At 51.3% G+C, this 26,056-nt stretch overlaps 1 protein-coding gene across 5 annotated transcripts in view; it reads right to left on the bottom strand.

Moving 5' to 3' along the window:
- The window catches only part of LOC119957965 (integrin alpha-D-like), a 148,506-nt gene that overhangs the window by 27,153 nt on the left and 95,297 nt on the right, over positions 1-26,056 (bottom strand). For 2 of the 5 annotated variants that reach the window (XM_038786201.1, XM_038786203.1), the window contains exons 9-11: positions 18,779-18,851; positions 12,694-12,801; positions 7,086-7,175 (exon numbers count right to left, since the gene is read on the bottom strand). In XM_038786201.1, the coding sequence (XP_038642129.1) occupies positions 7,086-7,175; positions 12,694-12,801; positions 18,779-18,851 (271 nt within the window). The remainder of the gene's footprint in view (positions 1-7,085; positions 7,176-12,693; positions 12,802-18,778; positions 18,852-26,056) is intronic. The other 3 variants (XM_038786204.1, XM_038786205.1, XM_038786206.1) reach the window with 3 other exon arrangements.

Here is a 26,056-nt window from a genome sequence, read left to right as displayed (position 1 = left end):
CAGGGTCCCAGGTTCGATTCCCGGCTGGGTCACTGTCTGTGCGGAGTCTGCACGTCCTCCCCGTGTGTGCGTGGGTTTCCTCTGGGTGCTCCGGTTTCCTCCCACTGTCCAATGATGTGCGGGTTAGGTGGATTGGCAATGCTAAATTGCCCGTAGTGTCCTAAAAAAGTAAGGTTAATGGGTTGTTGGGTTACGGGTATAGGGTGGATACGTGGGTTTGAGTAGGGTGATCATTGCTCGGCACAACATCGAGGGCCGAAGGGCCTGTTCTGCGCTGTACTGTTCTGTGTTCTGTGCTCTGAAAGCAGCGGGTCTGGTGGCCTGAAGTGAATATGTTTTAATGCAAGAAGTATTACAGGTAAGGCAGATGAATTTAGAGCTTGCATTAGTACTTGGAACTATGACGTTGTTGCCATTACAGAGACCTGGTTGAGGGAAGGACAGGATTGGCAGCTAAACATTCCAGGATTTAGATGTTTCAAGCGGGATAGAGGGGGATGTAAAAGGGGTGGCGGAGTTGCGCTACTGGTTCGGGAGAATATCACCGCTGTTCTATGGGAGGACACTTCAGAGGGCAGCGAGGCTATATGGGTAGAGATCAGGAATAAGAAGGGTGCAGTCACAACATTGGGGGTTTACTACAGGCCACCCAACAGCCAGCGGAGATAGAGGAGCAGATAGGTAGACAGATTTTGGAAACGCGTAAAAGCAACAGGGTTGTTGTGGTGGGAGACTTCAACTTGCCCAATATTGGCTGGGACTCACTTAGTGCCAGGGGCCTGGACGGGGCAGAGTTTGCAAGGAGAATCCAGGAGGGCTTTTTAAAACAATATGTAGATACTCCAACCAGGGAAGGGGCTGTACTGGACCTGGTATTGGGGAATGAGACCGGCCAGGTTGTAGAAGTTTCAGTAGGGGAGCATTTCGGGAACAATGACCACAATTCAGTAAGTTTTAAAGTGCTGGTGGATAAGGATAAGAGTGGTCCTAGGGTGAATGTGCTAAATTGGGGGACGGCTAATTATAACAATATTAGGCTGGAACTGAAGAACCTAGATTGGGGGCGGATGTTTGAGGGCAAATCAACATCTGACATGTGGGAGGCTTTCAAATGTCAGTTGAAGGGAATTCAGGACCGGCATGTTCCTGTGAAGAAAAAGGATAAGTATGGTGAATTTCAGGAACCTTGGATAACAAGAGATATTGTGGCCTCGTCAAGAATTAAAAGGAGGCATTTGTCAGGGTTAGGAGGCTGGGAACAGATGAAGCCTGCGTGGAATATAAGGAAAGTAGGAAGGAACATAGAACATAGAACATAGAACAGTACAGCACAGAACAGGCCCTTCGGCCCTCAATGTTGCGCCGAGCCATGATCACCCTACTCAAACCCACGTATCCACCCTATACCCGTAACCCAACAACCCCCCCCCCCCTTAACCTTACTTTTATTAGGAAACTACGGGCAATTTAGCATGGCCAATCCACCTAACCCGCACATCTTTGGACTGTGGGAGGAAACCGGAGCACCCGGAGGAAACCCACGCACACAGGGGGAGGACGTGCAGACTCCACACAGTGACCCAGCCGGGAATCGAACCTGGGACCCTGGAGCTGTGAAGCATTTATGCTAACCACCATGCTACCCTGCTGCCCCTTAAGCAAGGAACTTAAGCAAGGAGTCAGGAGGGCTAGAAGGGGTCACGTAAAGTCATTGGCAAATAGGGTTACGGAAAATCACAAGGCTTTTTACACATACATAAAAAGCAAGAGTATAGCCAGGGAAAGGATTGGCCCACTGAAGGAAATCTATGTGTGGAGCCAGAGGAAATGGGCGAGGTACTAAATGAATACTTTGCATCAGTATTCACCAAGGAGAAGGAATTGGTGGATGTTGAGTCTTGAGTGTGTCGATAGCCTGGGTCATTGAGATCCACAAAGGCGAGGTGTTGGGCGTCTTGAAAAATATTAAGGTCGATGGGATCTACCCCAGGATACTGAAGGAGGCGAGAGAGGAAATTACTGAGGCCTTGACAGAAACCTTTGGTGATGTCCCGGAGGACTGGAGAATAGCCAATGTTGTTCCTTTGTTTAAGAAGGGTAGCAAGGATAATCCAGGGAACTACAGGCCAGTGAGCCTTATGTCAGTGGTAGGGAAATTACTGGAGAGAATTCTTCGAGATAGGATCTACTCCAATTTGGAAGCAAATGGACATATTAGCGAGAGGCAGCATGGTTTTGTGAAGGGGAGGTTGTGTCTCACTAACTTGATAGAGTTTTTTGAAGAGGTAACAAAGAAGATTGATGCAGGTAGGGCAGTGGATGTTGTCTATATGGACTTCAGTAAGGCCTTTGACAAGGTCCCTCATAAGAACATACGAACTAGGAGGAGGAGTAGGCCATCTGGCCCCTCGAGCCTGTTCCGTCATTCAATGAGATCATGGTTGATCTTTTGTGGACTCGGCTCCACTTTCCAGCCCGAACACCATAACCCCAAATCCCTTTTTTCTTCAAAAAACTATCTATCTTTACCTGAAAAACATTTAATGAAGGAGCCTCAACTGCTTCACTGGGCATGGAATTCCATAGATTCACAACCCTTTGGGTGAAGAAGTTCCTCCTAAACTCAGTCCTAAATCTACTTCCCCTTATTTTGAGGCTATGTCCCCTAGTTCTGCTTTCACCCGCCAGTGGAAACAACCTGCCCGCATCTATCCTATCTATTCCCTTCATAATTTTAAATGTTTCTATAAGATCCTCCCTCATCCTTCTAAATTCCAATGAGTACAGTCCCAGTCTACTCAACCTCTCCTCATAATCCAACCCCTTCAGCTCTGGGATTAACCTAGTGAATCTCCTCTGCACACCCTCCAGCGCCAGTACGTCCTTTCTCAAGTAAGGAGACCAAAACTGAACACAATACTCCAGGTGTGGCCGCACTAACACCTTATACAATTGCAACATAATCTCCCTAGTCTTAAACTCCATCCCTCTAGTAATGAAGGACAAAATTCCATTTCCCTTCTTAATCACCTGTTGCACCAGTAAACCAACTTTGTGACTCATGCACTAGCACACCCAGATCTCTCTGCACAGCGGCATGCTTTAATATTTTATCGTTTAAATAATAATCCCGTTTGCTGTTATTCCTACCAAAATGGATAACCTCACATTTGTCAACATTGTATTCCATCTGCCAGACCCGAGCCCATTCACTTAACCTATCCAAATCCCTCTGCAGACTTCCAGTATCCTCTGCACTTTTCGCTTTACCACTCATCTTAGTGTCATCTGCAAACTTGGACACATTGCCCTTGGTCCCCAACTCCAAATCATCTATGTAAATTGTGAACAATTGTGGGCCCAACACGGATCCCTGAGGGACACCACTAGCTCCTGATTGCCAACCAGAGAAAAACCCATTAATCCTCACTCTTTGCGTTCTATTAATTAACCAATCCTCTATCCATGCTACTACTTTACCCTTAATGCCATGCATCTTTATCTTATGCAGCAACCTTTTGTGTGGAGCCTTGTCAAAGGATTTCTGGAAATCCAGATATACCACATCCATCGGCTCCCCGTTATCTACTGCACTGGTAATGTCCTCAAAAAATTCCACTAAATTAGTTAGGCACAACCTGCCCTTTTTGAACCCATGCTGCGTCTGCCCAATGGGACAATTTCTATCCAGATGTCTCGCTGTTTTAGAATAGAACAGTACAGCACAGAACAGGCCCTTCGGCCCTCGATGTTGTGCCGAGCAATGATCACCCTACTTAAACCCACGTAACCCGTATACCCATAACCCAACAATCTCCCCATTAACCTTACACTACGGGCAATTTAGCATGTCCAATCCACCTAACCTGCACATCTTTGGACTGTGGGAGGAAACCGGAGCACCCGGAGGAAACCCACGCACACACGGGGAGGACGTGCAGACTCCACACAGACATTTCTTCCTTGATGATAGATTTCAGCATCTTCCCTACTACCGAAGTTAAGGTCACTGGCCTATAATTTCCTGCTCTCTGCCTACCTCCTTTTTTAAACAGTGGTGTCACGTTTGCTAATTTCCAATCCACCGGGACCACCCCAGAGTCCAGTGAATTTTGGTAAATCATCATTACTGCATCTGCAATTTCCCTAGCCATCTCTTTTAGCACTCTGGGATGCATTCCATCAGGGCCAGGAGACTTGTCTACCTTTAGCCCCATTAGCTTGCCCATTACTACCTCCTTAGTGATAACAATCCTCTCAAGGTCCTCACCTGTCATAGCCTCATTTCTATCAGTCACTGGCATGTTATTTGTGTCTTCCACTGTGAAGACCGACCCAAAAACCCTGTTCAGTTCCTCAGTAATTTCCTCTCTCCCATTATTAAAACTCCCTTCTCATCCTCTAAAGGACCAATATTTACCTTAGCCACTCTTTTTTGTTTTATATATTTGTAAAAGCTTTTACTGTCTGCTTTTTTATTCTGAGCAAGTTTACTCTCATACTCTATCTTACTCTTCTTTATAGCTTTTTTAGTAGCTTTCTGTTGCCCCCTAAAGATTTCCCAGTCCTCTGGTCTCCCACCAATCTTTGCCACTTTATATGCTTTTTCATTCAATTGATACTCTCCCATATTTCCTTAGATATCCATGGTCGATTTTTCCTCTTTCTACCGTCCTTCCTTTTTGTTGGTATAAACCTTTGCTGAGCACTGTGAAAAATCGCTTGGAAGGTTCTCCACTGTTCCTCAACTGTTCCACCATAAAGTCTTAGCTCCCAAGTCTCCCTTATTTAGTTCTTCTCTCATCCCATTGTAATCTCCTTTGTTTAAAAACAAAACACTAGTATTTGATTTTACTTTCTCACCCTCCATCTGTATTTTAAATTTCACCATATTGTGATCGCTCCTTCCGAGAGGATCCCTAACTATGAAATCATGAATCAATCCTGTCTCATTACACAGGACAAGATCTAGGACCGCTTGTTCCCTTGCAGGTTCCATTACATACTGTTCTAGGAAACCATCGCGGATACATTCTATAAACTCCTCCTCAAGGTTGCCTTGACCGACCTGGTTAAACCAATCGACATGTAGATTAAAATCCCCCATGATAACTGCTGTACCATTTCTACATGCATCAGTTATTTCTTTGTTTATTGCCTGCCCCACCATAACGTTACTATTTGGTGGCCGGTAGACTACTCCTATCAGTGACTTTTTCGCCTTACTATTCCTGATTTCCACCCAAATGGATTCAACCATAGCACCAATGTCATCCCTTACTATTGCCCGGATGTCATCCTTAAATAACAGAGCTGCACCACCTCCCTTATCATCCACTCTGTCCTTCCGAATAGTTTGATACCCTCGGATATCTAACTCCCAATCATGACCATCCTTTAACCATATTTCAGTAATGGCCACTAAATCATAGTCATGACAGACTGGTACAAAAGGTGAAGTCACAAGGGATCAGGGGTGAGCTGGCAAGGTGGATACAGAACTGGCTAGGTCATAGAAGGCAGAGAGTAGCAATGGAAGGGTGCTTTTCTGACTGGAGGGCTGTGACTAGTGGTGTTCCACAGGGATCATTGTAGTATATATAAATGATTTGGAGGAAAATGTAACTGGTCTGATTAGTAAGTTTGCGGACGACACAAAGGTTGGTGGAATTGAGGATCGCGATGAGGACTGTCAGAGGATACAGCAGGATTCAGATCTTTTGGAGACTTGGGCGGAGAGATGGCAGATGGAGTTTAATCCGGACAAATCTGAGGTAATGCATTTTGGAAGGTCTAATGCAGATAGGGAATATACAGTGAATTGAAGAACCCTCAAGAGTATTGACAGTCAGAGAGACCTAGGTCCACAGGTCACTGAAAGGGGCAAAACAGGTGGAGAAGGTAGTCAAGAAGGCATACGGCATGCTTGCCATCATTGGCCGGGGCATTGAGTATAAGAATTGGCAAGTCATGTTGCAGCTGTATAGAATCTTAATTAGGCCACACTTGGAGTATAGTGTTCAATTCTGGTCGCCACACTACCAGAAGGATGTGGAGGCTTTAGAGAGGGTGCAGAAGAGATTTACCAGGATGTTGCCTGGTATAGAGGGCATTAGCTATGAGGAGCCGTTAAATAAACTCTGTTTGCTCTCAATGGAACGACGGAGGTTGAGGAGCGACCTGATAGAGGTTTAAAAAATTATGAGGGGCATAGACAGAGTGGATAGTCAGAGGCTTTTCCCAGGGTAGAGGTGTAAATTACTAGGGAGCATCGGTTTAAGGTGCGAGGGGCAAGGTTTAGAGGAGATGTACGAGGCAAGTTCTTTTATACAGAGGGTAGTGGGTGCCTGGAACCCACTGCCGGAGGGGGTGGTGGAAGCAGGGACAATAGTGACATTTAAGGGGCATCTTGACAAATACATGAATAGGATGGGAATAGAGGGATACGGACCCCGAAAGTGTAGGATATTTTAGTTCAGACAGGCAGCATGGTCGGCACAGGCTTGGAGGGCCGAATGGCCTGTTCCTGTGTCTGTATGTCTCTCTGTTCTTGTAACGAGACGGACATGGGGCGGTGGGGGGGTATAATCAGACGGACACAGTGAGGGGGGGGGGGGGGATGGTTGTGGTTAACCAGATGGACACAGGTGGGGGATGGTGGGTAACCAGACAGACACGGAGAGGATGGGGTGGGGAGAATATTTTTTGTGCAGCGAGATGTGATCTGGAACGTGCTGCCTAATATGACAGCAGAAGCAGATTGAACAGAAACTTTCCAAAGGGGAATTGTAAAAATGCTGGAAAATGACTGAGAGCGGGAAAGAGAGGGAAATTGGGATCAGCTGGATAGCTCGAGCAGGGATCAGACGATTCTGGCTGGGTGAATGGTCTCTTCCAGGTCTGTGGGATTTAGCCGGGATTCTCCAGTGTGAATTATGCTCCATGAGGATGAAGATGATGCGTCAAATCTCCCATTGACTGCAGCCAGATGGGAAATTACCCATCCTGGGAATGGGGACAGAATCACACCCTTCATCTTTCTCCAATGTCCAACACCATCGTCAGGGTTAGCGAGCGGTTCTTACCAATCTGACGTAGTCCTGTGCCTCCCTCACTGTTTCAGACTGCACTGCTGCCAATCGCTGGGCAAGAGGCTGGCAGATTGAACGGTTACCCTGGTGAAAGTGGGCATAAAGGAGAGAAGACCACACATCAGCATCGTCAGTGCCCCCTGGTAAATTACAGTCATGATAACAGGAAACCTCTGCCAGTAACGTCCCAATGTCAGACAATGTGAGCAGCTAGTATGTGAACTAACATCTTCATCCTTTGTGTCCGGCACATAAAAAAATTACCATCTACAAACCCCTCCAAATTCAAAATCCCAACTCCGTCTCTGCCATCCTTCTAGCGTCATTACCCTCCCTCCCTATCTCTGTAACCTCCTCCAGCCCCGACAACCCTCCATATCTCTGTAACCTCCTCCAGCCCCGACAATACTCCCTATCTCTGTAACCTCCTCCAGCCCCGACAACCCTCCATATCTCTGTAACCTCCTCCAGCCCCGCCAACCCTCCATATCTCTGTAACCTCCTCCAGCCCCGACAACCCTCCATATCTCTGTAACCTCCTCCAGACCCGACAAACCTCCCTATCTCTGTAACCTCCTCCAGCCCCGCCAACCCTCCATATTTCTGTAACCTCCTCCAGCCCCGACAACCCTCCATATCTCTGTAACCTCCTCCAGCCCGGACAACCCTCCACATCATTGTAACCTCCTCCAGACCCGACAAAACTCCCTATCTCTGTAACCTCCTCCAGCCCCGACAACGCTCCCTATCTGTGTAACCTCCTTTGGCTCCTACAACCCTCCCTATCTCTCTCACCTCCTCCAGCCCCTACAACTCTCCCTATCTCTGTAACCTCCTCCAGTCCCGACAACTCTCCCTTTCTCAGTAACATCCTCCAGCCCCGACAACCCTCCATATCTTTGTAACCTCCTCTAGCTCCTACAACCCTCCCTATCTCTGTAACCTCCTCCAGCCCCTACAACCCTCCCTATCTCTGTAACCTCCTCCAGCCCCGACAACCCTCCCTATCTGTGTAACCTCCTCCAGCCCCCTACAACCCTCCCTATCTCTGTAACCTCCTCCAGCCCCTACAACCCTCCCTATCTCTGTAACCTCCTCCAGCCCCGACAACCCTCCCTATCTGTGTAACCTCCTCCAGCCCCGACAACACTCCCTCTCTGTAACCTCCTCCATCCCCAACAACTCTCCCTATCTCTGTAACCTCCTCTAGCTCCTACACCCCTCCCTATCTCTCTCACCTCCTCCAGCCCCGATAACCCTCCCTCCCTCTGTACCCTCCTCCAGCCCCGACAATTCTCCCTATCTCTGTAACCTCCTCCAGCCCCGACAACTCTCCCTATCTCTGCAACCTCCTCCAGCCCCTACAACCCTCCCTATCTCTGTCACCTCCTCCAGTCCCGACAACTCTCCCTATCTCTGTAACCTCCTCTAGCTCCTACAACCCTCCCTATCTCTCTCACCTCCTCCAGCCCCGACAACTCTCCCTATCTCTGTAACCTCCTCTAGCTCCTACAACCCTCCCTATCTCTCTCACCTCCTCCAGCCCCGACAACCCTCCCTTTCTCAGTAACATCCTCCAGCCCCGACAACACTCCCTATCTCTCTCACCTCCTCCAGCCCCGATAACCCTCCCTCCCTCTGTACCCTCCTCCAGCCCCGACAATTCTCCCTATCTCTGTAACCTCCTCCAGCCCCGACAACTCTCCCTATCTCTGCAACCTCCTCCAGCCCCTACAACCCTCCCTATCTCTGTCACCTCCTCCAGTCCCGACAACTCTCCCTATCTCTGTAACCTCCTCTAGCTCCTACAACCCTCCCTATCTCTCTCACCTCCTCTTGGTAGTGTGGATGAGCAGAGGGATCTCGGTGTCCATGTACATAGATCCCTGAAAGTTGCCACCCAGGTTGATAGGGTTGTGAAGAAGGCCTATGGTGTGTTGGCCTTTATTGGTAGAGGGATTGAGTTCCGGAGCCATGAGGTCATGATGCAGCTGTACCAAACTCTGGTACGGCCGCATTTGGAGTATTGCGTACAGTTCTGGTCGCCTCATTATAGGAAGGACGTGGAAGCTTTGGAACGGGTGCAGAGGAGATTTACCAGGATGTTGCCTGGTATGGAGGGAAAATCTTATGAGGAAAGGCTGATGGACTTGAGGTTGTTTTCGTTAGAGAGAAGAAGGTTAAGAGGTGACTTAATAGAGGCATACAAAATGATCAGAGGGTTAGATAGGGTGGACAGCGAGAGCCTTCTCCCGCGGATGGAGGTGGCTAGCACGAGGGGACATAGCCTTAAATTGAGGGGTAACAGATATAGGACAGAGGTCAGAGGTGGGTTTTTTACGCAAAGAGTGGTGAGGCCGTGGAATGCCCTACCTGCAACAGTAGTGAACTCACCAACATTGAGGGCATTTAAAAATTTATTGGATAAGCATATGGATGATAAGGGCATAGTGTAGGTTAGATGGCCTTTAGTTTTTTTTTTTCCATGTCGGTGCAACATCGAGGGCCGAAGGGCCTGTACTGCGCTGTATCGTTCTATGTTCTATCTGTGTAACCACCTCCAGGCCCGAAAACCCTCCCTTTCTCAGTAACCTCCTCCAGCCCCGACAAATCTCCCTATCTCTGTAATCTCCTCCATCCCCTACAACCCTCCCTATCTCTGTAACCTCCTCTAGCTCCTGCAGCCCTCCCTATCTCTCTCACCTCCTCCAGCCCCGACAACTCTCCCTATCTCTGTAACCTCCTCCATCCCCTACAACCCTCCCTTTCTCTGTAACCTCCTCTAGCTCCTACAACCCTCCCTATCTCTCTCACCTCCTCCAGCCCCGACAACCTTCTCTATCTCAGTCACCTCCTCCAGCCCCGACAACTCTCCCTATCTCTGTAACCTCGTCCAGCCCCGACAACTCTCCCTATCTCTGTAACCTCGTCCAGCCCCGACAACCCTCCCTATCTATGTAACCTCCTCCAGCCAGAACAACACTATCTATCTCTGTAACCTCCTACAGGCCCGACAACACTATCTGTCTCTGTAACCTCAGGCACTCTCTCTCTCTCCTCGCGCTCTCTCTCTCTCCTCGGGCTCTCTTTCTCTCTCTCTCTCATGCTCGCTCTCTCTTTCGCGCTCGCTCTCTCTCTCTCGCGCTCGCTCTCTCTCTCGCGCTTGCTCTCTCTCGCGCTCGCTCTCTCTCGTGCTCTCTCTCGCACTCTCTCTCTTGTGCTCTCTCTCTCTCGCGCTCTCTCTCGCGCTCTCTCTCTCTCTCTCTCGCTCGCGCTCTCGCGCTCTCTATCTTTCGCGCTCTCTCTCGCTCTCTCGCGCTCTCTCGCTCTCGCGCTCTCTCTCGCGCTCTCTCTCTCTCGCTCTCTCTCTCTCGCGCTCTCTCTCTCGCGCTCTCTCTCTCTCGCTCTCTCTCTCTCTCACCTCTCTCTCTCTCACTCTCTCTCTCTCTCACTCTCTCTCTCGCTCACTCTCTCGCGCTCTCTCTCGCGCTCTCTCTCGCGCTCTCTCTCTCTCTCGCGCTCTCTCTCTCTCACTCTCTCTCGCTCACTCGCTCTCCCGCTCTCTCTCTCGCGCTCTCGCTCGCTCTCTCTCGCGCTCTCGCTCTCTCTCGCCTCTCTCTCTCTCCTGCGCGCTCTCTCTCTCCTCGCGCTCTCTCTCCTCGCCTCGTCTCTCTCTCTCGTTCTCTCTCTCTCTCGCTCTCTTGCGCTCTCTCGCGCTCTCTCTCTCGCGCTCTCTCTCTCGCGCTCTCTCTCGTGCTCTCTCTCTCATGCTCGTTCTCTCTCTCACGCTCTCTCTCTCTCGCGCTCTCTCTCCCTCGCGCTATCTCTCTCTTGCGCTCTCTCTCGCGCTCTCTCTCGCGCTCTCTCTCTCTCTCTCACGCTCTCTCTCTCTCTCGCGTGCTCTCTCTCTCGCATGCCATCCCTCTCGCGCTTTCTCTCTCTCGCTCTCTCTCTCTCTCTCTCTCTCACTCTCACGCTCCATCTCGCGCTTTCTCTCTCGCTCTCTCTTTCTCGCGTGCTCTCTCTCGCGTGCTCTCTCTCTCGCGTGCTCTCTCCCTCGCGTGCTCTCGCTCTCGCGTGCTCTCTCTCTCGCGTGCTCTCTCTGTCGCGTGCTCTCTCTCTCGCGCTCTTTCTCTCTCTTGCATGCTCTCTCTCTCGCGTGCTCTCGCTCTCGCGTGCCGTCTCTTTCGCATGCTCTCTCTCTCGCATGCTCTCTCTCTCTCGCGTGCTCTCGCTCTCGCGTGCCGTCTCTTTCGCATGCTCTCTCTCTCGCGTGCCGTCTCTCTCACGTGCTCTCTCTCTCGCGTGCTCTCTCTCTCGCGTGCTCTCTCTCGCTCTCGCGTGCTCTCTCTCTCGCGTGCTCTCTCTCTCTCTCTCTCTGTGAGGAGAACAATCCTAGTTTATTCAATCTCTCCTCATAAGACAAAGAAGCAGAATTAGGCTACTTGGCCCATCGAGTCTGCTCTGTTATTCAACCATGGCTGATATTTTTCTCATCCCCATTCTCCTGCCTTCTCCCCATAACCCCTGGTCCCCTTATTGATCAAGAACCTAACTATCTCTGTCTTAAAGACACTCAGTGATTTGGCCTCCACAGCCTTCTGCGGCAAAGAGTTCCACAGACTCATCACCCTCTGGCTGAAGAAATTCCTCCTCATCTCTGTTTTAAAGAATCGTCCCTTCTGTCTGAGATGGTGTCCTCTGGTTCCACTTTCTCCTACAAGTGGAAACATCCTCTCCACGTCCACTCTATCCAGGCCTCGCAGTATCCTGCAAGTTTCAGTAAGATCACCCCTCATCCTTCTAAACCCCAACGAGTACTGACCCAGAGTCCTCAACCGTTCCTCATACGCCAAGTTCTTCATTCCAGGGATCATTTTTGTGAACCTCCCTCTGGACCCTTTCCAAGGCCAACTCATCCAAAACTGCTCACAATACTCCAAATGGGGTCTGACCAGAGCCTTATACAGCTTCAGAAGTACATCCCTGGTCTTGTATTCTTGCTAATAGCTAATGCCCTCCAGAACCAGGCAACATCCTGCTGAACCTTTTCTGTGCTCTCTCCAAAGCCTCCACGTCCTTCTGGTAGTTTGGTGACCAGAATTGGACACAGTATTCCAAATGTGGCCAAACCAACATTCTATATAACTAACATCTTTTTTGAGCTTTTATACTCGATACCCTGTCCGATGAAGCCAAGCATGCCATATGATTTATTTACCACCATTTCCACCTGTGCTGCCACTTTTAAGGATCTGTGGACCTGCACGCCCAGATCTCTGTGTCTCTATGGTCCTGATGGTTCTGCCATTTAGTATTTAGCTTCCAGCTGAATTGGATCGACCGAAATGCATCACCTCGCATTTGTCCGGGTTAAATTCCACCTGCCATTTCTCTGCCCAATTTTGCAGCCTATCTATATCCTGTTGTCGACTCTGACAATCTTCATCACTATCCACAACTCCTGCAATCTTAGTATCATCCACAAACCTGCTGATCAGACCCGCTATGTTTTCTTCCATGTCACCACCCCCCACTCCATACTCACCTCCATACCCCCATCCCCAGACAGCAGTGACCCCACCCCCAATCCCACACTGACCGGTGTTCCCTGGGTCACGGTCACGTTCCATAGGGATTTGTCACCGATTCTCGTTGGGAATGTCAGCTTGACCCGAATTGGGAGCGAGCGCGGAGCCAGATTCTCCACCTGTCAATGTGGCAAACAGCAGTGAGAGAGGGTCAGGGACAGTCCACTTCCCCCATCCCTCCCCCTCTACCCCCCCTCCCCATCCCTCACCCTCCACCCCCCTCCCCATCCCCCCTCCACCCCCCCATCCCCCCCTCCACCGCTCCCCCATCCCCCCTCCACCCCCCTCCCCATCCCCCCTCCACCCCCCACCCCCACCCCCCTCCACCCCCCATCCCCCCCCACCCCCACCCACCTCCACCACCCTCCCCATCCCTCCCCCTCCACCTCCCTCCCCCATCCCCCCACTCCACCCCCCCATCCCTCCCACCCCTCCCCATCTCCCCATCCACCCCCCTCCCCATCTCCCCCTCCACCCCCCATCCCCCCTCCCCTCCCCCCTCCACCCCCCCATTCCCCCTCCACATCCACTCCCCTCCCCAATCCCTCCCCCTCCACCCCATCCCTCCCCACTCCACCCCCATCCCTCCCCACTCCACCCCCCATCCCTCCCCCTCCACAGCCCTCCCCCATCCCTCCCCTCCACCCCTCCCTCCATCCCACATCCCTCCCCTCCCCACCACTCCCCCATCCCTCCCCCTCCACCCACTCCACATCCCTCCACCTCCACCCCCATCCCTCCCCCTCCACCCCCCTCCCCAATCCCACCACCTCCACCTCCCTCCACCCCCTCCCCAATCCCACCACCTCCACCCCCCTCCCCATCCCTCCCCCTCCACCCCCTCCCCAATCCCACCACCTCCACCTCCCTCCACCCCCCTCCCCATCCCCCCTCCACCCCCACCCCCCTCCACCCCCCCCCATCCCCCCCTCCCCCACCCCCCCTCCACCACCCTCCCCATCCCTCCCCCTCCACCCCCCTCCCCTCCACCCCCCTCCCCCATCCCCCATCCCCCCCACTCCACCCCCCCATCCCTCCCACCCCTCCCCATCCCCCCATCCACCCCCCTCCCCATCTCCCCCTCCACCCCCCCCATTCCCCCTCCACATCCACTCCCCTCCCCAATCCCTCCCCCTCCACCCCCATCCCTCCCCACTCCACCCCCATCCCTCCCCCTCCACACCCCTCCCCCTCCACCTCCATCCCACATCCCTCCCCTCCACACCACTCCCCCATCCCTCCCCCTCCACCCACTCCACATCCCTCCACCTCCACCCCCATCCCTCCCCCTCCACCCCCCTCCCCAATCCCACCACCTCCACCTCCCTCCACCCCCCTCCCCATCCCTCCACCTCCACCTCCATCCCACATCCCTCCCCTCCACACCCCTCCCCATCCCTCCCCCTCCCCTATCCCTCCCCCCACCCTCCTCCATCCACCTCCACCCCCTCCCCATCCCTCCACCTCCACCCCATCCCTCCCCACTACACACCACTCCCCCCTCCTCTATCCCTCCCCACCTCCACCACCCTCCCCATCCATCCACCTCCACCCCCACCCCCATCCCTCCCCCTCCACCCCCTCCCCATCCCTCCCCACTCCACACCCCTCCCTTCCCCTCCAACCCCCTCCCTCCCCCCTCCACCCCCCCTCCCCCTCACTCCCTCCCCCCTCCACCCCCCTCCCTCCCCTCTCCACCCCTTCACCCTCCACCCCTTCATTCCTCCCCCACTCACCCCTCCACCCCTTCCCTCCCCCTCCGCCCTCCACCCACTTCACCCCTCCCCCTCTCACCCCCACTCACCCCTCCCCCACTCACCCCCTCAGCCGCCAGCCCTCCCTCACCCTTCCACCCCATCCCTCCCTCCCCAATCCCTCCCCCTCCACCCCCTCAACTCCCATCCCTCTCCTATCGCTCCCTCTTCCATCCCCCTCTCCCCACCCCCACCCACCTCTCCCCTCCCCCATCTCTCCCCCTCACCCCCTCCCTCCCCCCTCCACCCCCCGTACCCCCCTCTCCTCTCCCCTCTCCACCACCTCAACACCTAGCCCTCCCCCAATCGATCCCCCATCCCTTCCCCCCTCCACCCCACTCACCCATCCCTCCCCATTCCTCACCCCCTTCACTCCCCCATCAACCCCCTATCCCTAACACCCTCACCCCCCTCCATCCCTCCCCATCCCTCAACCCCCTCCATCCATCCCCCTCCTTCTCTCCTCAATCCCTCCCCCCCCCTCGATCCCCCTCATGCTCCACCCCCTCCTTCCAGATTAGGAAGTTAGAGGTCAGTAAAGTGGCAGTTACTAAAGCCAGTAAGGTACTAGATAATAAACTCAATGTGACTAAGGGGAAGAGTAGACAGGGAAGAGATGATGATCGCAAAGGGACAGGTGGTCTGAGGTGCATTTGTTTTAATGCGAGAAGTGTGGCAGGTAAGGCAGATGAACGTACAGCTTGGATTAGTACCTGGGAATATGATGTTATTGGTATTACTGAGACTTGGTTGAGGGATGGGCAAGACTGGCAACTGAATATCCCAGAGTATAGATGCTTCAGGGAGGTAGAAGGGGTGGAGGAGTTGCATTACTCGTCAGAGATGATATCACAGCTGTGATTAAGGAGGGCACGATGGAGGATTCGAGCACTGAGGCAATATGGATAGAGCTAAGAAATAGGAGGGGTGCAGTAACATTGTTGGGACATTACTACAGACCTCCCAAAAGCGAGCGTGAAGTAGCGGTGAAAATATGTAGACAGATTGTAGAACAATGTAGGAGCAATAGGGTGGTTGTGATGGGAGATTTTAACTTCCCCAACATTGAATGAGACTCATGTAGTGTTGGAGGGGTAGATGGAGCAGAATTTGTAAGGAGCATCCAGGAGAGTTTTTTAGAGCAGTGTGTAAATAGTCCAACTCAGGAAGGGGCCATACTGGACCTGGTATTGGGGAATGATCTCTGCCAGGTGGCTGAAGTTTCAGTCGGTGATTACTTTGGGAATAGCGATCATAATTCCGTAAGTTTTAGAATACTCATGGACAAGGACGAGAGTGGTCCTAAAGAAAGAGTGCTAAATTGGGGAAACGCAGAGTATAACAAAATGCGGCAGGAGCTAGGGAATGTGGATTGGGAGCAGCTGTTTAAGGGTAAATCCACATTTGAAATTGGGAGTCTTTTAGGAAAGGTTGATTAGAGTGCAGGACAGACATGTCCCTGTGAAAATGAGAGATAGAAATGGCAAGATTAGGGAACCATGGATGACGGGTGGAATTGTGAGACTAGTTAAGATGAAAAAGGAAGCATGCATAAGATCGAGGTGACTTAAAACTGATGAAGCTTTGGAGGAATATCGGGAAAGTAGGACGAATCTCAAACACGCAATAAAAAGGGCTAAAATGGGTCATGAAATATCTTTGGCTAACAGGGTTAAGGAAAATCCCAAAGCCTTTTATTCGTATATAAGGAGTAAGAGGGTAACTAGAGAAAGGATTGGCCCACTCAAAGACAAAAGAGGGAATTTATGCGTGGAGTCAGAGGAAATGAGTGAGCTTCTTAATGAGTACTTTGCATCGGTATTCACCAAGGAGAGGGACATGATGGATGTTGAGGCGAGGGATGTATGTTTAAATACTCTAGGTCATGTCGGCATAAGGAATGGGGAGGTTTTGGGTATTCTAAAAGGCATTAAGGTGGACAAGTCCCCAGGACCGGATGGGATCTATCCCAGGTTACTGAGGGAAGCGAGGGACGAAATAGTTAGGGCCTTAACAGATATCTTTGCAGCATCCATGAGCATGGGTGAGGTCCCGGAGGAATGGAGAATTGCTAATGTTTGTCCCTTTGTTTAAGAAGGGTAGCAGGGATAATTCAGGGAATTATAGACCTGTGAGCTTGATGTCAGTGGTAGGCAAACTGTTGGAGAAGATACTGAGGGATAGGATCTATTCACATTTGGAAGAAAATAGACTTATCAGTGATAGGCAGCATGGTTTTGTGCAGGGAAGGTCGTGTCTTACAAACCTAATAGAATTCTTTGAGGAAGTGACAAAGTTAATTGATGAGGGAAGGGCTGCAGATGTCATATACATGGACTTCAGTAAAGCATTTGATAAAGTTTCCCATGGGAGGTTGATGGAAAAAGTAAAGTCGTATGGGGTTCAGGGTGTACTAGCTAGATGGATAAAGAACTGGTTGGGCTACAGGAGACAGATAGTAGTGGTGGAAGGGAGTGTCTCAAAATGGAGAAAGGGATCCGTGCTCGGACCACTATTGTTTGTGATATATATAAATGATCTGGACGAAGGTATAAGTAGTCTGATGAGCAAGATTGCAGATGATACTAAGATTGGTGGAGTTGCAGATAGCGAGAAGGACTGTCAGAGAATACAGCAAAATATAGATAGATTGGAGAGTTGGGCAGAGAAATGGCAGATGGAGTTCAATCCAGGCAAATGCGAAGTGATGCATTTTGGAAGATCTAATTCAAGAGCAGACTAGATGGTCAATGGAAGAGTCCTGTGGAAAATTGATGTTCAGAGAGATCTGGGAGTTCAGGTCCATTGTGCCCTGAAGGTGGCAACGCAGGTCGATAGAGTGGTCAAGAAGGCATACAGCATGTTTGCCTTCATCAGATGGGGTATTGAGTACAAGAGTCGGCAGGTCATGTTACAGTTGTATAGGACTTTGGTTAGGCCACATTTGGAATACTGCGTGCAGTTCTGGTCGCCACATTACCAGAAGGACGTGGATGCAGAGGAGGTTCACCAGGATGTTGCCTGGTATGGAGGGTGCAAGCTATGAAGAAAGGTTGAGTAGATTAGGGCTGTTTTCATTGGAAAGACGGAGGTTGAGGGGGGACCTGATTGAGGTCTACAAAATTATGAGAGGTACGGACAGGGTGGATAGTAACAAGCTTTTTTTTAAGATTGGGGGTGTCAATTACAAGGGGCCACGATTTCAAGGTGAGAGGGGGAAAGTTTAAGGGAGATGTGCGTGGAAAATAGGCAACAGGTTTAGATAAAGGATCTGGATTGGCGCAGGCTGGGAGGGCCGAAGGGCCTGTTCCTGTGCTGTAATTTTCTTTGTTCTTTGTTCCATATCCCCCTCCATCGATCCCTCCCGCCCCAGCCCCCTCCATCCCTTCCCCCGCAATACCTCCCCCTCAGCTCACTCTCCCTCAGCTCCCTCCAATTGGACATTGTCAAAATGAGCCGGGATGCAGTCCCAGACAGACACTGTCCCAGACGGAGAACCCATCCCAGGCAGACCTATTCCCAGACGGCGGACCCAGTCCCAGGCAGACCCAGTCCCAGACGGCGGACCCAGTCCCAGGCAGACCCAGTCCCAGACGGAGGACCCAGTCCCAGACGGCAGACCCAGTCCCAGACGGCGGACCCAGTCCCAGACGGAGGACCCAGTCCCAGACGGAGGACCCAGTCCCAGACGGAGGACCCAGTCCCAGACGGAGGACCCAGTCCCAGACGGAGGACCCAGTCCCAGATGGCAGACCCTGTCCCAGACGGAGGACCCAGTCCCAGACGGAGGACCCAGTCCCAGACGGAGGACCCAGTCCCAGACGGCAGACCCAGTCCCAGACGGCGGACCCGGTCCCAGACGGCAGACCCGGTCCCAGACAGCAGACCCAGTCCCAGACGGCGGACCCAGTCCCAGATGGCAGACCCAGTCCCAGACGGCAGACCCAGTCCCAGACGGCGGACCCAGTCCCAGACAGCAGACCCTGTCCCAGACGGCAGATCCAGTCCCAGATGGAGGATCCAGTCCCAGACGGTGGACCCAGTCCCAGACGGAGGACCCAGTCCCAGACGGCAGACCCAGTCCCAGACAGAGGACCCAGTCCCAGACGGCGGACCCAGTCCCAGACGGAGGACCCAGTCCCAGACGGCAGACCCTGTCCCAGACGGAGGACCCAGTCCCAGACGGCGGACCCTGTCCCAGACGGAGGACCCAGTCCCAGACGGTGGACCCAGACCCAGACGGCGGACCCAGTCCCAGACGGTGGACCCAGTCCCAGACGGCAGACCAAGTCCCAGACGGCAGACCCAGTCCCAGATGGCATTCTCAATGAGTATGTCTCACCTGGTAGGAGTGTTTGACTAGCCGCTCCTCCTGATGTCCGGCTGTGAAATTAAGGTGTCGGGTGTATTCGATTCTATTGGGAGAGAGGACGCCCGGGTGAGTGATCAGTTTCCAGAGAACTTCCTGACCAAGGCGACCCTGAAGCAGAGCCCAGGTGGCAGGAGTGTGGCACAGAATTAGGGCAGGACCCTAAGTGCATGAGTCGCAAAAAGTTGGTTTACAGCTGCAACAGGTGATTAAGAAGGCAAATGGTATTTTGTCCTTCATTGCTAGAGGAATGTAGTTTAAGGCTAGGGAGGTTATGTTGCAATTGTATAAGGTGTTAGTGAGGCCACACCTGGAGTATTGTGTTCAGTTTTGGTCTCCTTACCTGAGAAAGGACGTACTGGCACTGGAGGGTGTGCAGAGGAGATTCACTAAGTTAATCCCAGAGCTGAAGGGGTTGGATTATGAGGAGAGGCTGAGTAGACTGGGACTGTACTCGTTGGAATTTAGAAGGATGAGGGGGGATCTTATAGAAACATTTAAAATTATGAAGGGAATAGATAGGATAGATGCGGGCAGGTTGTTTCCACTGGCGGGTGACAGCAGAACTAGGGGGCATAGCCTCAAAATAAGGGGAAGTAGATTTAGGACTGAGTTTAGGAGGAACTTCTTCACCCAAGGGGTTGTGAATCTATGGAATTCCTTGCCCAGTGAAGCAGTTGAGGCTCCTTCATTACATGTTTTTAAGGTAAAGATAGATAGTTTTTTGAAGAATAAAGGGATTAAGGGTTATGGTGTTCGGGCCGGAAAATGGAGCTGAGTCCACAAAATATAAGCCATGATCTCATTGAATGGTGGAGCAGGCTCGAGGGGCCAGATGGCCGACTCCTGCTCCTAGTTCTTATGTTCTTATGTTCTTCGGATCCACAGCAGCTTGTCTGCACCTTCTGGGATTACCGGCAATACATCACAAAGAACAGTGCACATTTGCAGAAACTACTCTCAGACAGGGGAAATACCCAGCATCGGGGCAGACAAACTGGCATTGCGAAGGTTAACAGGGAGATTAAATCAAGGCAACCAAAATCAGGAACCGTGTCAGAAGACTTAATAAGGAGAAAGTAGCAGAAGGAAGAGGAACAACACCTGAACATGCAGCAAAGGGAATAGAGAGACACAGACTGCAGAGTAACCAAGACAACCAGAGAGACACAGACTGCAGAGTAACCAGAGAGACACAGACTGCAGAGTAACCAGAGACACACAGACTGCAGAGTAACCAGAGACACACAGACTGCAGAGTAACCAGAGAAACAGACTGCAGAGTAACAGAGAGACACAGACTGCAGAGTAACCAGAGACACACAGACTGCAGAGTAACCAGAGAGACACAGACTGCAGAGTAACCAGAGACACACAGACTGCAGAGTAACCAGAGAGACACAGACTGCAGAGTAACCAGAGAGACACAGACTGCAGAGTAACCAGAGAGACACAGACTGCAGAGTAACCAGAGACACACAGACTGCAGAGTAACCAGAGAGACACAGACTGCAGAGTAACCAGAGACACAGACTGCAGAGTAACCAGAGAGACAGAAAGCAGGGTAACCAGAGACACACAGACTGCAGAGTAATCAGAGTCACAGACTGCAGTGTAACCAGAGACCCAGACTGCAGAGTAACCAGAGAGACAGAAAGCAGGGTAAGCAGAGACACACAGACTGCAGAGTAATCAGAGTCACAGACTGCAGTGTAACCAGAGACCCAGACTGCAGAGTAACCAGAGAGACACAGACTGCAGAGTAACCAGAGAGACACAGACTGCAGAGTAACCAGAGAGACACAGACGCAGAGTAACCAGAGAAACACAGGCTGCAGAGTAACCAGAGAGACAGACTGCAGATTAACCAGAGACACAGACTGCAGAGTAACCAGAAAACACACACTGCAGAGTAACCAGAGACACAGACTGCAGAGTAACCAGAGAGACACAGACTGCAGAGTAACCAGAGAGACACAGACTGCAGAGTAACCAGAGACAGAAAGCAGGGTAACCAGAGACACACAGACTGCAGAGTAATCAGAGTCACAGACTGCAGTGTAACCAGAGAGACACAGACTGCAGAGTAACCAGAGAGACACAGACTGCAGAGTAACCAGAGAGACACAGACGCAGAGTAACCAGAGAAACACAGGCTGCAGAGTAACCAGAGAGACAGACTGCAGATTAACCAGAGACACAGACTGCAGAGTAACCAGAAACACACACTGCAGAGTAACCTGAGACACATACTGCAGAGTAACCAGAGAGACACAGACTGCAGAGTAACCAGAGACACAGAATGCAGAGTAACCAGAGACAGAAAGCAGGGTAACCAGAGACACACAGACTGCAGAGTAATCAGAGTCACAGACTGCAGTGTAACCAGAGAGACACAGATGCAGTGTAACCAGAGACCCAGACTGAAGAGTAACCAGAGAGACACAGACTGCAGAGTAACCAGAGAGACAGAGACTGCAGAGTAACCAGAGAGAGATAGACGCAGAGTAACCAGAGAGACACAGACTGCAGAGTAACAAGAGAGACACAGACGCAGAGTAACCAGAGAGACACAGACTGCAGAGTACCAGAGAGACAGACTGCAGAGTAACCAGAGACACAGACTGCAGAGTAACCAGAGACACAGACTGCAGAGTAACCAGAGAGACACAGACTGCCGAGTAACCAGAGAGACACAGACTGCAGAGTAACCAGAGCACGACTGCAGAGTTACCAGAGACCAAGATGGCAGAGTAACCAGAGAAACACAGACTGCAGAGTAACCAGAGAGACAACAGACTGTAGGGAGTAACCAGAGAGACACAGACTGTAATGTAACCAGAGAGTCACAGATGCAGTGTAACCAGAGAGACACAGATGCAGCGTAACCAGAGAGACACAGACTGCAGAGTAAGCAGAGAGACACAGATGCAGTGTAACCAGAGAGACACAGATGCAGAGTAACCAGAGAGACACAGACTGCAGAGTAAGCAGAGAGACACAGACTGCAGAGCGACCGGAGAGACACAGACTGCAGAGCAACCAGAGACACAGACTGCAGAGTAACCAGAGACACAGACTGCAGAGTAATCAGAGACACAATCTGCAGAGTAACGAAGAGACACAGACTGCTAGGTAATCAGAGACACAGTCTGCAGAGTAACCGGAGAGACGCAGAGTAAACAGAGAGACACAGACTGCAGAGTAACCATGGACACAGACTGCAGAGTAACCGGCGACACACAGACTGCAGAGTAACCACAGAGACACAGACTGCAGAGTAATCAGATAAACAGTCTGCAGAGTAACCAGAGAGACACAGACTGCAGAGTAAACAGAGAGACACAGACTGCAGAGTAAACAGAGAGACACAGGCTGCAGAGTAACCAGAGACACAGACTGCAGAGTAACCAGAGAGACACAGACTGCAGAGTAACCAGAGAGACACAGACTGCAGAGTAAGCAGAGACACAGACTGCAGAGTAACCAGAGACACACAGACTGCAGAGTAACCAGAGACACATACTGCAGAGTAACCAGAGAGACAGACTGCAGAGTAACCAGAGACACAGACTGCAGAGAAACCAGAGAGACACAGACTGCAGAGTGACCAGAAACACACAGACTGCAGAGTAACCAGAGAGCCACAGACTGCCGAGTAACCAGAGACACAGACTGCAGAGTAACCAGAGACACATACTGCAGAGTAACCGGAGAGACACAGACTGCAGAGTAACCAGAGACACAGGCTGCAGAGTAACCAGAGAGACACAGACGCAGAGTAACCAGAGAGACACAGACTGCAGAGTAACCAGAGAGACAGACTGCAGAGTAACCAGAGACACAGACTGCAGAGTAACCAAAGACGCAGACTGCAGAGTAACCAGAGAGACACAGACTGCAGAGTAACCAGAGAGACACAGACTGCAGAGTAACCAGAGACACGGACTGCAGAGTAACCAGAGACACAGATGGCAGAGTAACCAGAGAAACACAGACTGCAGAGTAAGCAGAGAGACACAGATGCAGTGTAACCAGAGAGACACAGATGCAGAGTAACCAGAGAGACACAGACTGCAGAGTAAGCAGAGAGACACAGATGCAGTGTAACCAGAGAGACACAGATGCAGAGTTACCAGAGAGACACAGACTGCAGAGTAACCAGAGACACAGACTGCAGAGTAACCAGAGACACAGACTGCAGAGTAATCAGAGAGACAGAGACTGCAGAGTAAGCAGAGAGACACAGATGCAGTGTAACCAGAGAGACACAGATGCAGAGTTACCAGAGAGACACAGACTGCAGCAGTAACCAGAGACACAGACTGCAGAGTACACCAGAGGACACAGACTGCAGAGTAATCAGAGAGACACAGACTGCTGAGTAATCAGAGGACACACGTCTGCCAGAGTAACGGGAGAGACACAGGCTGCAGTGTAAACAGAGAGACACAGACTGCAGAGTAACCATGGACACAGACTGCAGAGTAACCGGCGAGACACAGAGAGCCGAGTAACCGGAGAGACACAGACTGCAGAGTAATCAGATAAACAGTCTGCAGAGTAACCAGAGAGACACAGACTGCCGAGTAACCAGAGACACAGACTGCAGAGTAACCAGAAGAAGGCAGAAACCAGACTGCCAGAGTAACCAGAGAGACACAGACTGCAGAGTAACCAGAGAGACACAGACTGCAGAGTAACCAGAGAGACACAGACTGCAGAGTAACCAGAGAGACACAGACTGCAGAGTAACCAGAGAGACACAGACTGCAGAGTAACCAGAGAGACACAGACTGCAGAGTAACCAGAGAAACAGACTGCAGAGTAAGCAGAGACACATACTGCAGAGTGACCAGAAACACAGAGACTGCAGAGAAACCAGAGAGACACAGACTGCAGAGTAAGCAGAGAGACACAGACTGCAGAGTAACCAGAGACACAGACTGCAGAGTGACCAGAAACACACAGACTGCAGAGAAACCAGAGAGACACAGACTGCAGAGTAACAAGAGACACACCAACTTCACAGTAACCAGCGAGACAGTCTGCAGAGTAACCAGAGAGACACAGACTGCAGAGAAACCAGAGACACGGACTGCAGAGTAACCAGAGACACAGACTGCAGAGGGACCGGAGAGACACAGACTGCAGAGCAACCACAGACACAGACTGCAGAGTAACCAGAGACACAGTCTGCAGAGTAACCGGAGAGACACAGACTGCAGAGTAAACAGAGAGACACAGACTGCAGAGTAACCATGGACACAGACTGCAGGGTAACCAGAGAGACACAGACTGCAGAGTAACGAGAGAGACACAGACTGCAGAGTAACCGGCGAGACACAGACTGCAGAGTAATCAGATAAACAGTCTGCAGAGTAACCAGAGAGACACAGACTGCAGATTAAGCAGAGAGACACAGACTGCAGAGTAACCAGAGACAAAGACTGCAGGGTAACCAGAGACACACAGACTGCAGAGTAACCAGAGACACAGACTGCAGGGTAACCAGAGACACACAGACTGCAGAGTAACCAGAGACACAGACTGCAGGGTAACCAGAGACACACAGACTGCAGAGTAACCAGAGACACATACTGCAGAGTCAGCAGAGAGACACAGACTGCAGAGTGACCAGAAACACACAGACTGCAGAGTAACCAGAGAGACACAGACTGCAGAGTAACTAGAGACACACAGACTTCACAGTAACCAGCGAGATAGTCTGCAGAGTAACCAGAGAGACACAGACTGCAGAGTAACCAGAGACACAGACTGCAGAGTAACCAGAGACACATACTGCAGAGTAACCGGAGAGACACAGACTGCAGAGTAACCAGAGAGACACAGACTGCAGAGTAACCAGAGAGACACAGACTGCAGAGTAACCAGAGACACAGACTGCAGAGTAACCAGAGAGACAGAAAGCAGGGTAACCAGAGACACACAGACTGCAGAGTAATCAGAGTCACAGACTGCAGAGTAACCAGAGAGACACAGATGCAGTGTAACCAGAGACACACAGATGCAGTGTAACCAGAGAGACACAGACTGCAGAGTAATCAGAGTCACAGACTGCAGTGTAACCAGAGAGACACAGATGCAGTGTTACCAGAGAGACACAGATGCAGTGTAACCAGAGAGACACAGATGCAGTGTTACCAGAGAGACACAGATGCAGTGTAACCAGAGACCCAGACTGCAGAGTAACCAGAGCGACACAGACTGCAGAGTAACCAGAGAGACACAGACTGCAGAGTAACCAGAGAGACACAGACGCAGAGTAACCAGAGACACAGACTGCTGAGTAAATAGAGAGACACAGACTGCAGAGTAACCAGAGAGACACAGACTGCAGAGTAACCAGAGAGACACAGACTGCAGAGTAACCAGAGAGACACAGACGCATAGTAACCAGAGAGACACAGACTGCAGAGTAACCAGAGAGACACAGGCTGCAGAGTAACCAGAGACACAGACTGCAGAGTAACCAGAGACACAGACTGCAGAGTAACCAGAGAGACACAGACTGCAGAGTAACCAGAGAGACACAGACAGCAGAGTAACCAGAGAGACACAGATGCAGAGTAACCAGAGAGACACAGACTGCAGAGTAAGCAGAGAGACACAGACTGCAGAGCAACCAGAGACACAGACTGCAGAGTAACCAGAGACACAGACTGCAGAGTAATCAGAGACACAGTCTGTAGAGTAACGAGAGAGACACAGACTGCAGAGTAATCAGAGACACAGTCTGCAGAGTAACCAGAGAGACACGGACTGCAGAGTAAACAGAGAGACACAGACTGCAGAGTAACCAGAGACACAGACTGCAGAGTAACCAGAGACACAGACTGCAGAGTAACCAGAGAGACACAGATGCAGAGTAACCAGAGGGACACAGACTGCAGAGTAAGCAGAGAGACACAGACTGCAGAGGGACCGGTGAGACACAGACTGCAGAGAAACCAGAGACACAGACTGCAGAGTAACCAGAGACACAGACTGCAGAGTAATCAGAGACACAGTCTGCAGAGTAACGAGAGAGACACAGACTGCAGAGTAATCAGAGAGACACAGACTGCAGAGTAACCAGAGAGACACAGACAGCAGAGTAACCAGAGAGACACAGATGCAGAGTAACCAGAGAGACACAGACTGCAGAGTAACCAGAGAGACACAGACTGCAGAGTAACCAGAGAGACACAGACAGCAGAGTAACCAGAGACACACACTGCAGAGTAACCA

The sequence above is a fragment of the Scyliorhinus canicula genome, chromosome 27 (assembly GCF_902713615.1).
Source record: "Scyliorhinus canicula chromosome 27, sScyCan1.1, whole genome shotgun sequence".
Lineage (NCBI taxonomy): Eukaryota > Metazoa > Chordata > Chondrichthyes > Carcharhiniformes > Scyliorhinidae > Scyliorhinus > Scyliorhinus canicula.
The sequence above is the reverse complement of the archived record's forward strand: the minus strand, read 5'-3'. Positions and strand labels throughout refer to the sequence as shown.